This window comes from Morone saxatilis, unplaced genomic scaffold, assembly GCF_004916995.1.
Source record: "Morone saxatilis isolate NCDOM2014 unplaced genomic scaffold, NCSU_SB_2.0 Contig18, whole genome shotgun sequence".
NCBI lineage: Eukaryota > Metazoa > Chordata > Actinopteri > Moronidae > Morone > Morone saxatilis.
Genome location: NW_023339740.1, coordinates 3,809,958 through 3,823,015, shown reverse-complemented (window position 1 = coordinate 3,823,015; position 13,058 = coordinate 3,809,958). Strand labels below are relative to the sequence as shown.

The following is a 13,058-nucleotide window of genomic DNA, read 5'->3' as shown; positions in this document are numbered from 1 at the left end:
TGTATTCAGTTGGTTGCAAATTGCAACTTCACCGCTAGATGCAAACAAAATCTAACCTGCCTTAAAAATGCAAGGACAAACTACACATGCCATTAAACACAATGCAAAGAACTCTAGAAAGGCAAACACACTGACCAAACCAATGAGTTCCTAATATTCAAGGTGATTAGTACATAACCTGAAAACATAAGTTCTGAATATTATATTCATTTCTGCAATTGATCTTGCCTAAATGTCCACAAGTGGACCTTTAAGGGGAAGTGTAAATGTGTATGTGTTGTGTGTTGTGTCCCTGTGTGGTGAGATGGAAGGTTACTGATGCCTTTAAATGAAGGGAGTAAATGTATTGTATGATTACGTGTGAACGCCCAGAAAGCTAAAACATTGAAAAATGTTTGAAGGCTACTTTTAGTTTTACAGGATCAGATGATGTTAGGTAGTGTGTGGTGTGTGTACTCACACCAGAACACTGTTGACTGTAGCAGTTCAGAGCAAGCTTACCTGTAGACCACATGTCTCATCTGCTCTCTTAATCCAGGCTCTTCACTGGCTCGCTGAATGCAGTTGGCAAATTGGCGTGTGTGAGAGGTGTTAAGGTGTGGAATGCAGGAGTGGTGTTTAGGCGCATGCGTTCAGCCATGACCATTGTACAACAGGATGGGAACAGCTCAAAAGGATCGAACCAGCGCTCCTTTCAATATCCTCAGGAATGAGGAAAATGTTTAATTGTCACACATCGGAGTGTGTGTGATACAGGACCACCCACCCACACACCACACACAAAAACACACCACAGATCATAAATCAACATCCCATTGAAAGAGTGAAGTCCGAGTCTGGCTTCTTCTACCCTTAACCTAATTTCTCATTGTCAAGGCTTGTGTTGACACACTTCCTCATCTTATCAACAGATTGCCATGTTTAGATGAATCGGAGTGGTTTCGGAAGAGGACCGTTCCATGTGAGGACTGTTTACTTTCACACACAAACTTCCATAACATTTACACAAACACACAGAGGACAGTGGCTTGGGTTCAAAGTGACAGATGTCCTTTAAGTGGCAGAACAATGTCACAGTTTTAGGATCTACAAAAACAAATAATCGGAAGGTCATATCAAAGACATCTGACCAATCTGGGACAGTTTAGAGGCTCGCTGGACTGAAGGACTGATAAACTTTACTGTTTGGCTGTTTAATGTCCTTATTGTTTTCTTATTGGAATCTTTTACATGTCCAGACCTGACAGTAGTCAAAATAAAGGCTATGATACTGCAGCGATGCCCTTGACAAGAATACTTAAAAAGCTTTAATTGTAAAACTGAAAACAATTGAACAAATACCATTAATTACATCTTCCTACCAGTTCATAACCCTCTTTCCTGTAAACTCAGACACATATGTCGTGCCATAATCACCTTTATTGGGTTGGCTGAACTAGGCTGTGTATGGCAAGAATCTGGGAACAAACTATCACATATAGAGGTTACGATTCAGTATATTGGGCCAATATATTAGTGATAAGTGTAATATCAGAGGGCGATAGATTGCAATTTCTTTTTAATTTAATCTAATTTTAGGAAAATTGTCCATTTCGTACAAAGAACTAGGTTAAACAGCTTCAAATATAAAAATCTATCGTGTTTTGAGAATCGATCAAATTGTGTGTGTGTGTGTGTTGGGAGTGTGTGGCGTATTTGTCTTTTTGTTGACCCTCAGAGGAGCATATGGCAGCCAACACAAAGCCTTAACCCAACTCCTATCAATACTATTACTGCCTCACTCCTCCCCTCAAAGGTGAACAACAGGACACTCGGGCATGCATGCATGAGCACACACACACACACCCCTCCCCTTTATTTACAGCCCTCTCTTCTTGCTGCCCATCCTTTCATTTTCAGATCAGGTCCTTTCACCCAGAGCAGGCGGCAGCTGGAGGACTGACTCTCAGAGGGAGGCACCACGACAGGGACAGACTGAAGGGACTAGTGCTGAGCTACACATTAACTACTGGTTACCCCACACAAACACACACACACACAAACATATATGAAGACCCAGATAAAGTGAGCATTTACCCTCACCAAAAACACCTATTATGTGATTTATTTAAGCCTATGCTCTTTTTGGACGCGATGGAGAAACAAGAGCTTTAATTCCAAAGAAACACCAGTCGGGGCAGAGGGAGGGTCCCACATACTGCAACTTGAATTATCTTTATGAAAACCCTGAGGTGACGACTGATGTGCACAACCCATTTTTTGTTATTTCCTGCCGCTGGTAATGGATGTGTGGTTGCAGATTTGACTGACAGCTGACAGTGAACTTATATAGCAGCACCAAAGGGCATACCTATTCCCTGTGGGTGGGTATTGTTTGTGCGTATAGGTTTGTAGCGTAGTGCCACATAAACTCAACCGAACTTCTACCTTTCTTTGCAGAAGAGTTTTTAAGATCTGTTTACATTTACATGAAAATAGATTCTATTAGGTAACGCCATATACAAAGATGTGATTTCTGCCAGACTGCCACACGTTGCCAATGTTTGCTGTATGATGAACAAACAGGGGTATACACTAGTTTTATTTACCAGTACATTGATGTGTTATATAAAAATAATATGAATGTGTATCTGTAACTGTACTGTCCTTGACTGTCTTATCACAGATTCTTCCTGGCAGCCTAGAAGGAAAAACATTTTCTAAGACACAGCCAGAGGACCTGAACTAAGCTCTGCCTGCCTCCACATGTCTGTGAAACGGGCCACAGGAGATAAGTGACTTTTTATATCTCCGGGACAATTTGTGTGCTTTTGAGAGAATGCATTTGCATGTCTTGGCCAAAGTACAGTACATTATCTCTAACTGTAAGTAGCATCGACTGAAACAGTGCACTCACACACCTTTTCAAAGGTAAAAACCCCGGATGAGTCACTACGAGTGCTGCATTACGACCACATTTAGATTAGTGCGGGAAACCAAAACAAAGACTAAATAATATCTGAGGTTTCCCACTGTGGGCTCAGGTGACTCATCTGCTAGCCAGTCCATTAGTGTGCGGTATGCAAAGGTGAAAAGGTTTGGTCGCCAACTCTAGACACTCTAATCTTCAGTAGTATTGGTGAGTCACTTTGAATTATTCTACTATTATTGAAATAGATAATAGATAGAGTAAACACAGGGTATGACTGAGCCCAATCATACCAAGAATCAAGGTTCCACGTGCTATTGTACATATTGGCTAATATGTAGGGTCTGCTACACTACATGAAAAAGAAACTCAGTTAGTGTCATTGGTAAAACCTGTGTTTACCCTACTATTTCATGTCAAAATGGCTGCTGTGAAAAAGGTCCGTCAAGGGGAGATGGGCACACGTTTCCATTCCTGGACCGATGAATGATGTGTGGTGGAATGCAGCCATCATAATACCCTGTGAAATTTTTGCCGCCAAAAACAAACAAAAATAATCTTTTTTTTTTTTTTTTTACATTTTTACTTAAAAGAATAGCTTGATATTTTAGAAAATAAGATCATATCTGTAGTAGTATAAAGCTATAAGTCTCTGCTGGTCTCTGCACGTGGTTTTACACTTCAGTTTTTGTACTGATTAAACAAACAAGATATAATGTGTCAATGAGTGAGCATTAGAAGTGATCTGGATTTTGTTTCAGAGCCAGGCTATCAGTTAACCTTTTTCCAGTCTTTATGCTAAGCTAAGCTAACCAGCTTCATCGTTTATTTAATCAACACATATGAGAGTGCTATTGATCTTCCCAGCAAGTACGGGAAGTTGCCAAGATGTCGAGCAATTCCTGTTTAACAGTTAAAATTTATTTCCACTACTTTAAAGTCAAAACTGCTCCACCAAATGAAAATCAGCTCAAAGATTTAAGGGGAGTACAGTGAATATTTAAGCTTGCCCTTCTTCAGCATATGTGCAACTGCAGAGAATGGATTTGAAAGAGCTATATCTGAGTGTGCACATCCTTTTTGCGCTTACTGCTGTTTGACTATATGCATTGCAGCTATATTTGTTTTTGGTTAAATTTTGTGTTTGTATATAAAAAGTGATAAGATAATGAAAAATGCTGCTCTGAAATTCCCAGAGCCAAACGGGACGTATGTCTGAGTAACAATCCAAATCCCAAAGATATTAAACTGACAGTACATTCACATAAAAGCAGCAACTCCTCACAACTGAGAAGCCGAAACTGGCAAAAGGTAGGAATGTTTTCTTGAGAAGTGATTTCCACAACTGTGGCACTAGTTGTGATATACTGAAGTGTGTTATTTTATAGTTAAGTGCAGCAGTGGAGTGTAATCCATGTGTAACTAGTGTGGTGTGGTCTAGTCATGCCTAGGTGGGTGTAATCAAGACACCTTCTTTGTTTTGGCTGTCAGGTGTGTGACAAGTGGTGGTCAGGGTGGGGAAAGGTATTTCCGCTGGGTGTTGCTCAAATCACTTTTGAGTTCCAAGTGAACGTATGTGTGCCTGCTGATGAGAAGTGGGCAACTGCAGTCAGAGTATCAGGAGTCTCTTTTTATTGTTGTTGCTATACAGGCGGTGAGTCAGGGACACTCATTCTGGTAAAGGTGCCAACTGAAACCCACCATAACTCACTCTGGATTGTTGTGGTTTGTTTTTGTCTCTGGATGACAGATGCCACAAAATGCCCCAAGTCTCTGCAAATGATATCATTTACCTCAAAAACTCTCTGTGGTGACACTTGATCCACTTTTGTAATAGAGATCAAACAACCAAAAATTGGCCCCACTCTGTTGCCTACTCAACTGTAAGCGGTGAAAAGCGCCTTACTGGTACAGTCACACACACACACACACACACACACGGCCAGACTGTGCACACAAAAGGGTGGAGTCGGTGCAGTGGGTTTTTTTCTCAACCAAGGGGATCCTACCTAGACTTGATGCGCCGGAAAGGAATCCAAGGTGAGGTTTCCAGGGAATTACGCAAACCACACAGGAACGTGCTTCTAGCCTGATTTGAAATTGGACCCGACTGATTTTAACTTGGTAACATTTAGAAGAGGTAGCCAGTTTATGTGCAGTCATGGAGCGCACCGCCGTGTCCCTGCAGCGCCTCCAGCCTTCGCCGCGAGCAGCGCGTAAAAGCGAGTGGCTCCGGAGCGTCCTGGCCCATCACCACTGTCCCGATCCCGGCGTGGAAAACGAGATCGTCGTCTTGGCCACTGGAATAGACCAATACCTGCAGGAGGTCTTCCACCACCTGGCCTACCCCAACCGGGACGATACGGTGTCGTCGGAGGACTTCACCGCGCTGTGCGCCGTGCTGGGACTCACTGGGGCAGAGAAAGGAAAGAGGGCGATGAAAGGAAAGGAAGGAACTGGAGATGGATTTAAAGAAGAGGAGGATGAAGAGTTTAGGGATGTGTGCTCTGGTCTGCCCTGTCAGCTGTCCTTTAAAGACTTCCACTCGCGGCTCTGTGGGTATTTCCGTGTGCGCAGTGCGCGCAGAGGCACCGGGGAGTGCGCCTGGCGCCTGCCCGTTACTGAGGACACGGAGCTGGTGGAGCGACAGATCCGGCTCCGGTGGCCGCGTGTCAGACGGAGAAAATGTGTGAGTTTCGATCTGACGAGGGATCAGAATGGAGCCGTTAACAGATCAATGAAAGGTCGAACCGCAGAACACCGCGACTCAGGTACTGTACCAGCTGTGTTAATGCATTAAAATCCCCCCTGTGATCTTACTGCATTTCTGCTGCACATGCATAAGCTTATTACAGTTATAGGATTTTTTTTTCAACGACTATATATAACTGCACATATATAATTGAACTGCCTAATCTGGGCTGCTATTTATGAATCCACAGAGCAGTAATCAGTACAGTAGGAAAGTAGGCGATTAAGCACTAATTCATTTAAACTTACTTAATTTTGGTTTTGGTTTTTCTTCACCAACATATGACCATCCCCACTTTAATGTGATTTCACTCTCCACTCAGATCCTTTACTTAGACAGAAAATACCAATTCAATATTCCATTGCAAGTAAAAGTCCTGCATTCAAAATCCTACCTAAGTAAAAGCACAGAAGTCTTCACAAAATGTATTTAGAGCATAAAAAGCACTCACTCTGTAAAAAGCCCCCCTGCGACTGATATATTATTATTATTATACAGTATACACAGTTACATAATACTGATGCATCAGTGTGTAATCAGTATTTTACTGCTGTATAGCTGGTGGAGGTGCAGCTAGTTTGAACTGCTTTACATACTAGCTAGTTTAGTGCAGTGGTTTCTAACCTAGGGGTCGGCCCCTCCAAAGAGTCACAAGATAAATCTGAAGGCTTGAACAGGTATTTAAATAAAACCATCTGAGAGTCTTTAAGTCTTTAACAGTGATAACCTTTACGTAACATTTTTTTGTGTTTTTTTGTGAGTTTTGTGCCAACCTATACAATTTAGGATGACATCATGGCTAAAATCAACCCAATAATGTACCCATCATCAAAATGCAAATACTAGTGTTGTTGTTGTGGTGGTGGTGTTTTAATGTCTTAAAAATATTGGCATTGTTGCTAATGTTTCTGTTGCATAGTGAATATGCATTATCTTGTAATTGTGTTAATTTCTTAACATAGACGTTTCCTGCCCAGGGACTACAGATGTAAAATGGCTCATAGCTAACTCTGGTGCAGCTAAGTAGCTGTACACTGTCCCTGTCAAATAAACAAACAAATACAACAGAATAATTTGTAAAACAACTAACTATCATTTTGATTATGAATTCATTGTAAGTTGTTTTTATTGTATGTCAGCTGTTTTGACAGGGAATGTAATAATTTGCTTTATTGGAAGAAAACTGAGTAAATGCAACTTACGTAACATTTGTATAAAGAAAATGTAATAAAGTTAGTATTACTTTATTATAGCTAGATATAGCTAGATATAGATTAATATAATAGATAAATGCTGTGGACACATTTTAAATAAGTTTGGAGAAATGCTGCATATGACTGTAATTTACTTATTAGTTTTAAGTTCAATTTACTGAATGGAGTTGGTAAATTACCTTAATTTACCAAAGTTATTTAACAAATACTTGAGTTACTGTATTTTTTCATGCTTAAGCTGTTTGACTAAACAAACTTGAATGGTTTAATGCCATTTTTTTTCAAACAGTCTGAGTTGAACTAACTCATCGGGATTTACAGTGTACTTGAGTAAATATACTCATAGTTAGCAAAAGTAATAGTTACTTTCCACCAGTGCCCGTTTCTCCAATAGTAATATTCCAATGGTGGATAATTTACTTTACATATTGAAAAAGAAACAATATAGTGTAAACTGGATTTTACTGTTGTAGTTGGTGTAGTGTAAATGTGGTATAGTAGATGAATAAAAGTAAGTATTAAATGGAAATACTCAAGTAAAGTACAGTAGATTCACTGAACAGGGACTATAAACAGTGTGGAATGTGAAATGAATCTGGCAAACCCAGTGAAGACTTAAGTACTAAAGCAGGAACATCAACTTCAGAGGACAATTCATTTACATTTGAACTGAAATACTGCTGGAACTGGGTATTCCTGTAACTGGATCAGTATTTAACTGAGAAAACAATGACCCATGAATCCTTGAAATGAGCAGTGATTTGGTTTCACTTTCACCAAGTTTCACCTCTCTTCTTCTTCTTCTTCTTCTTCTTCTTCTTCTTCTTCTCCAGATGAGGTAGCAGCTTTGAGGGAACTGGTGGAGGACCTCCGCTCGGCGCTGCAGGGGAGCGACGCTCGCTGTCTGGCCCTGGAGGTGGCCCTGCGACGGGATAGGAGCCGCGCCCTGCCCTCACCTTCTGGTTTCACCTCCACAGTTTCAACTCCTTCAACTCCGACCACGACTTCCATCACTCTCATTCAGGGAAAACTGGTACCAACACTCAGAATTAAAGGGCAGTGCAGTAGCGCTGGAGGAGAAGGGGCGAGGAGGGTGGCGAGGAGACGGGACATCAAGGACCCCCTTCTGAGGGAGCTGAAGCTGATCCGCTCCGCGCGTGATGGGCAGCTGGAGGAGGCCATCAAATTCAATGAGCGTCTGGAGCAGGAGCTGCGATGGGCGTACCAGGAGGTGCGCAAGCTTCAGGGGGTGGAGTCTGCACTGAGGAAGGAGAACGCTCACATCAGGTTGGAGTTTTTTTAAACATAAGTGGATGTTGTTTGAGTGCAAGCGTGGATAGATAATAGAAGGATGGTTTGATGATCTTGGATGATCCCCATCAGGAGGCGGGCGGAGGAGGCCAGGGAGGCTCTGAGTTTGGGGCTTGAGAGGGTTCGGATGATCCAGGAGCAGGCCCAGTGTGTGCCACAGCTCCAGTCCAAGATCACCCAGCTGGAGACCGAACTACACCAGTACAGGTACATACAAAGACTACATGGGGGCGTGGGTAGAGATATTTTGATATCTTCTGTCCTGATACAGATTTGGATAGCTGAACTTTCCTAATTGGCCATTAAGGGAGTACCAGTCCAATACATGATCCAATACATTTTAACAAGCATACAACTAAACTTGTATGAATGCTATCATTGTTGTATGGCCTGGTAGAGAGATACAAATGGCGAATAGGACACTGCTGGGAAGTAGCAGTGCAAAAGGCTGAGTCCTTGCTGCGTGTCATCTTCCCTCTCTCTAGTCAAGAAAAGTAAAAAATCCGATCTGTGCACAGCTGTGTGTACTTGCTGATACGCAATATCACATTTTAGGCATCAGAACAACTCTGGTTGGTGAGTGGAGAAAAGTGCACTGGCATGTTTGTGCATCTATTTACACATCATTTGCCTCTGTGCTCTGCTGATTTGATATTCAATGCACTAAAGCCACAGCTTAAATTACACACACTGACTGACTCATTCTGAGTCAGAGAGTTGGGTTAACCTTCAAAAACCACACTGCATTAATGTTTAACAAAAACTCTAACCATACACAGTGACCAGATTGTACACAGATTTATTTCATTCACATCCACAATGCATTTGAGAGTTCAAACCTGCTCTGATGCTTTCAAAGAATTGTATTACAAATTAATCCAATGACAATGTGTAATGTGAAAGATGTCACTCATAGTGATGCACCTGTGTAGATACCCTCATCTCTACAGCTTATTATGGACAAGCATCAGGTTGAAACTGACCGAAAACACTGAACACTACCCAGAGGTGGCAAAAGTACACACATTCTTCACTTAAGAAGAAGTTCAGATACTTGTGTAGAAAAAGACTGCAAAGAGTAAAGAGTGCGCTCTGTTTCTGACAGCTAACTAAAACTTCAACTAGGGTTGAGTCTCCCACTCTTGTTGCTCTGTGTCTGCTGGGTGCACAAACAAGCAACTGGAATAATATGTCAGTTTTGTGTTACAGCTTGTTCTGATGCCCCCAGGTGGCCAAATACATAGAAATCAGTTTTAAAAGTTGTGCACATGTAGCTCAGATTAAACATGTGGCAAAGTTTATTAGTCAAATAAAGTTTGTGTGACAGGCTGTGTGTATGTTGTCAGTAGGTGGCTTTAGTAGTTTTAGCTTTCATTAGAGGGGTCTAAGCCAGTGATTGAAATACATACCAGGTTTGATAACCCACATACAAATGCACAAACGAAGGAGTCTCTGTCCACAGTATTATCTGATTGTCAGTATATGTGAGGCATGTTCTCTTCCTTTACCAACCTCAGATCCCAATGCATCTGCATCCCTGACCCCACCCATCAACAGACCTACCCAATCGGAACAGAAGATGTCTGCAGCAAGACAGGTGAGTGACTGTAAAATAAATGAATCACTGAGCAATTAGGAATAAAGAGTGTGTTCTAGCTGATCCATAGTTCTCCCTCCAATGGCGAACAACATTTAGTTTGAGCCCATCTGGCGATATATTTAAAGCTTTGCAGCAGACCTTTGTCACGGCAGACATTTTGTCGTAGTAAGAAAAACACAGGTGACAGGCTAAGCCTTGACAGTGAGCCAGCATGCACAATAGCAGGAGCCTAGAACCTAAAGTCATTTTTAACGTCATTAATAATGTGCTGCTGGAATAATGAGTTAGCATTTTAGCACCTCTGGCTCCCTCGCCTTAAAGTCAATGGGTTTACTGAATGGGTTTTTGGTTAGATGTCTGAAATAAGGTCTGTGGTTCACAAACTTAAGGGATTTTCACGCTTTGTTCTACAGCATAAAATATGTCAGTAAATACCAAACAAGTGAATTTTCAAGTGTGTCTTTAAAAAGTGCGGAGATCTACCGACTAGTCCGCCTTCACAGCTTGTTGTGGATATACTCACAGTCTTGTAAACAGTTCTAACTCAAACTTAGATAAATACAAGATTTAATTGTGGTGGGGATGTTGAAGTCATGTAACTGCGGTGTAGTTTATTTACAGCATTAGCTTTCTACTTCTGACAATCATAAAAGTGGTGTACATTTGTTAAGATTATCTTGCTGAACAAAATGTGTAAGTATCATAAACCTTTGTTCGCCTTCCAACAATCCAAAATCTAATAGAAAAATCGAATTTCTTTTCGTCAAAGAAACCACTGTGATGCTAACGTCCAGATTAGAGTAGCACTGTTAGACCTGTGCTTTCCCTGCTATGACGAGCTAAGATGTCTGCAGTGAAAAAGGTCTATAGGGCACACAGAACATCATTTATTCACCAATGCTTTGCAACAGAACATTAGAGTCAATGCCTGTCCTGTTAGCAGATGCAGAGTGTCTGCAGAGAGCAGTGGAGGGTAGAGCTGCCTCTGATGAAGAGGAAGACGACCGGGGGATGAGGGAGGAAGGACAGTGCAGCCTGTCGGAGGGGAAGAAGCACATGAGCCGGATGCACAGCTGTGGCAAAGGGTTAGTTAACATCTAAGGCACACTCACCACCACTGCGCACACCTGTTTCCATTCCAAATGTCAGATGTCACTTCTCTCGTCTCTTCTTCCAGATGTCAGAGCCATGCAGTCCACCAGCTTCCCTCTCAGAGTCACCTGCATGATAAAAACCTCATCAGCACTTTTAAGGACAACAGGGGGCGCTGCAGCTGGAAGGGACAAAACCAAGAGCAGCCAGAGGGAAGCAGAGGTTGTGAAAAAGAAAAGGTGAAAGAGAGAGAGATGATAACGAGAAGTTAAGATGCCAAGTTGAATGGCTTCAACTGCAGACCAGGTTACAAACAGTTTTAACCCTAATGTCAGATTAGGATAGAATAATTCATTTGTTTCACTTCCTGTTTGCCAGAGGCCCGAGGAAGAGGAGGACAAGACGAGGCTGAGGGAGAAAGAAAAGACACGTCTGTCTTTGCTGGAGAAGAAACTCGCAGATGCCCTAACACTGCTGCTACAGCTACGCAACAAGGTTCACACACAATACACACACAAACACATACACACACGCATACACACACGAATACACACACACACACTCTGTTCACCTCAGGCATACACATGCACCTCTTCGGTGCCATCTAGTGTTTATTCCATTCCAGTTTTCATAGTTTTCATTGATTCTAGTGTATCACAGGGCTGATATGGCAAGAAAATATGATTTTAGTTACCTTCTTCCCCTTTTATGTAGGAAAATACCAAAAAGTTCAAAAGTCATCTTCAACGGTTGACCTTCTCTGGTGTTAGCATTGTTAGCTAGCACCTGTTAGCTGAGTGATCACAAAGAAAGACTGTTTATGAACCTTTTGCACCCTCTCTCAGCTCAATAGTTACTTTATAAATACTTTATTGCTGTTGTGCTAGCTAACAGGCTAAATTTAGTAGTAGCTGTTTACCTTAGCTTAAGAGAGGCCATGTGTGATCTTATGAATAGTGAGTAAAGTGGCATAAAATAAAAGTGTTAATGGATATGTAGGCTTATACATTTCACACAATGTATGTATGTTATGTTAACATTATGTGATTATTTATTTCTTATTGACATATTTATTTATTTAACATTGCACACTTTGGGCCTCCATACAGTTCCACTCTAATGATCTAACTAAGGTATTTGGCTGGTCAATATACTGTATGTAATGTGTTTATGTTATTGATTTTGTGAGTTCTTGTGGGATTGTTGCTATTGCTGCTTTGCTTTTGGTACACATTTTTCATGTTTATTGTTGTTCACTAAAAAAAGAAAGTAAAGCTTCTCTTTCCCTGCTTCTCTAGAACGTGTCGCGCAGGGCCCTAGGGAAGATTGTGATGGATACTCTGGACGTGTGCAGTAGGAGCGGGGACGGTAGGTCTGATCTTCCAGTTGCCCGAGTACTCATGTTTTAGTGTTGCTCATTGCTTACATTTTTCTTGGCGCTTTGCCCATCCAGGTCCGTCTCAGGTCCTGCAGGTAGCTGACGCCCTCTGTGTCCGCCTGTCCTCCAGGGATCTCCTTGGAAACGGAGGGGGCGATGAAGCAGGAGACAGCAGAGAGAAACTCCTGCTTCCATCCTCTGGGTGTCAAACCAGCAGCGTCAACCCTCTGCTCATCTCCTGTTAGATAAGCTACTGCGGTGCTACTTTTAGTTGATCCTTTAACTTTCTTTATCTTTTGCCTGTTTGCACCCATGTATGTTGTGTATCCTAATTGTTTTAACTAATTCAGTGTATTTAAAAAATAATCTTATTTACTTATTTACTACAATCCATATGTGTTCTATTTTGCATCTATTTAATTTGAATGATTACATTTTTTTTAGAACCCTTTGTTCATTGTGTAAGTTAATATATAAAGCTCTGACATCATGAAACATAACTGGATTCAGCATCATTCTATATCTTTACTTTATCATTAGTCAGTGTAATGGTCATAGGTTTGATTGTATTTATCTTAAATGATATTTATCTATATTTATCTATATGCAAATGTTAATTTTGATTTTAAGTTTTCCTGTTGGACACAAGATGTCTCCTACTACTCCTAGATGTCATTCTCAGTGGATGTGCACTGGTGACTTGTAGTTTCTACATCACACTGTACAAGTTGCATACTGGACCATGATGGACATCCACACTATTTGTGATGTCACATATCCTGCTGGAGCACAGAGCAGAGAGA

At 41.4% G+C, this 13,058-nt stretch overlaps 1 protein-coding gene across 1 annotated transcript; it reads left to right on the top strand.

Moving 5' to 3' along the window:
- Positions 1-4,852: 4,852 nt before the first annotated feature.
- Positions 4,853-12,752, top strand: si:ch211-112f3.4 (EF-hand and coiled-coil domain-containing protein 1). Its single transcript, XM_035662192.1, has 9 exons — positions 4,853-5,679; positions 7,708-8,161; positions 8,258-8,392; positions 9,703-9,782; positions 10,729-10,870; positions 10,963-11,116; positions 11,256-11,372; positions 12,176-12,245; positions 12,331-12,752. The coding sequence occupies exons 1-9, from the start codon at positions 5,070-5,072 to the stop codon at positions 12,498-12,500; spliced, it is 1,932 nt and encodes a 643-aa protein (XP_035518085.1). The 5' UTR covers positions 4,853-5,069; the 3' UTR covers positions 12,501-12,752.
- Positions 12,753-13,058: the final 306 nt, after the last annotated feature.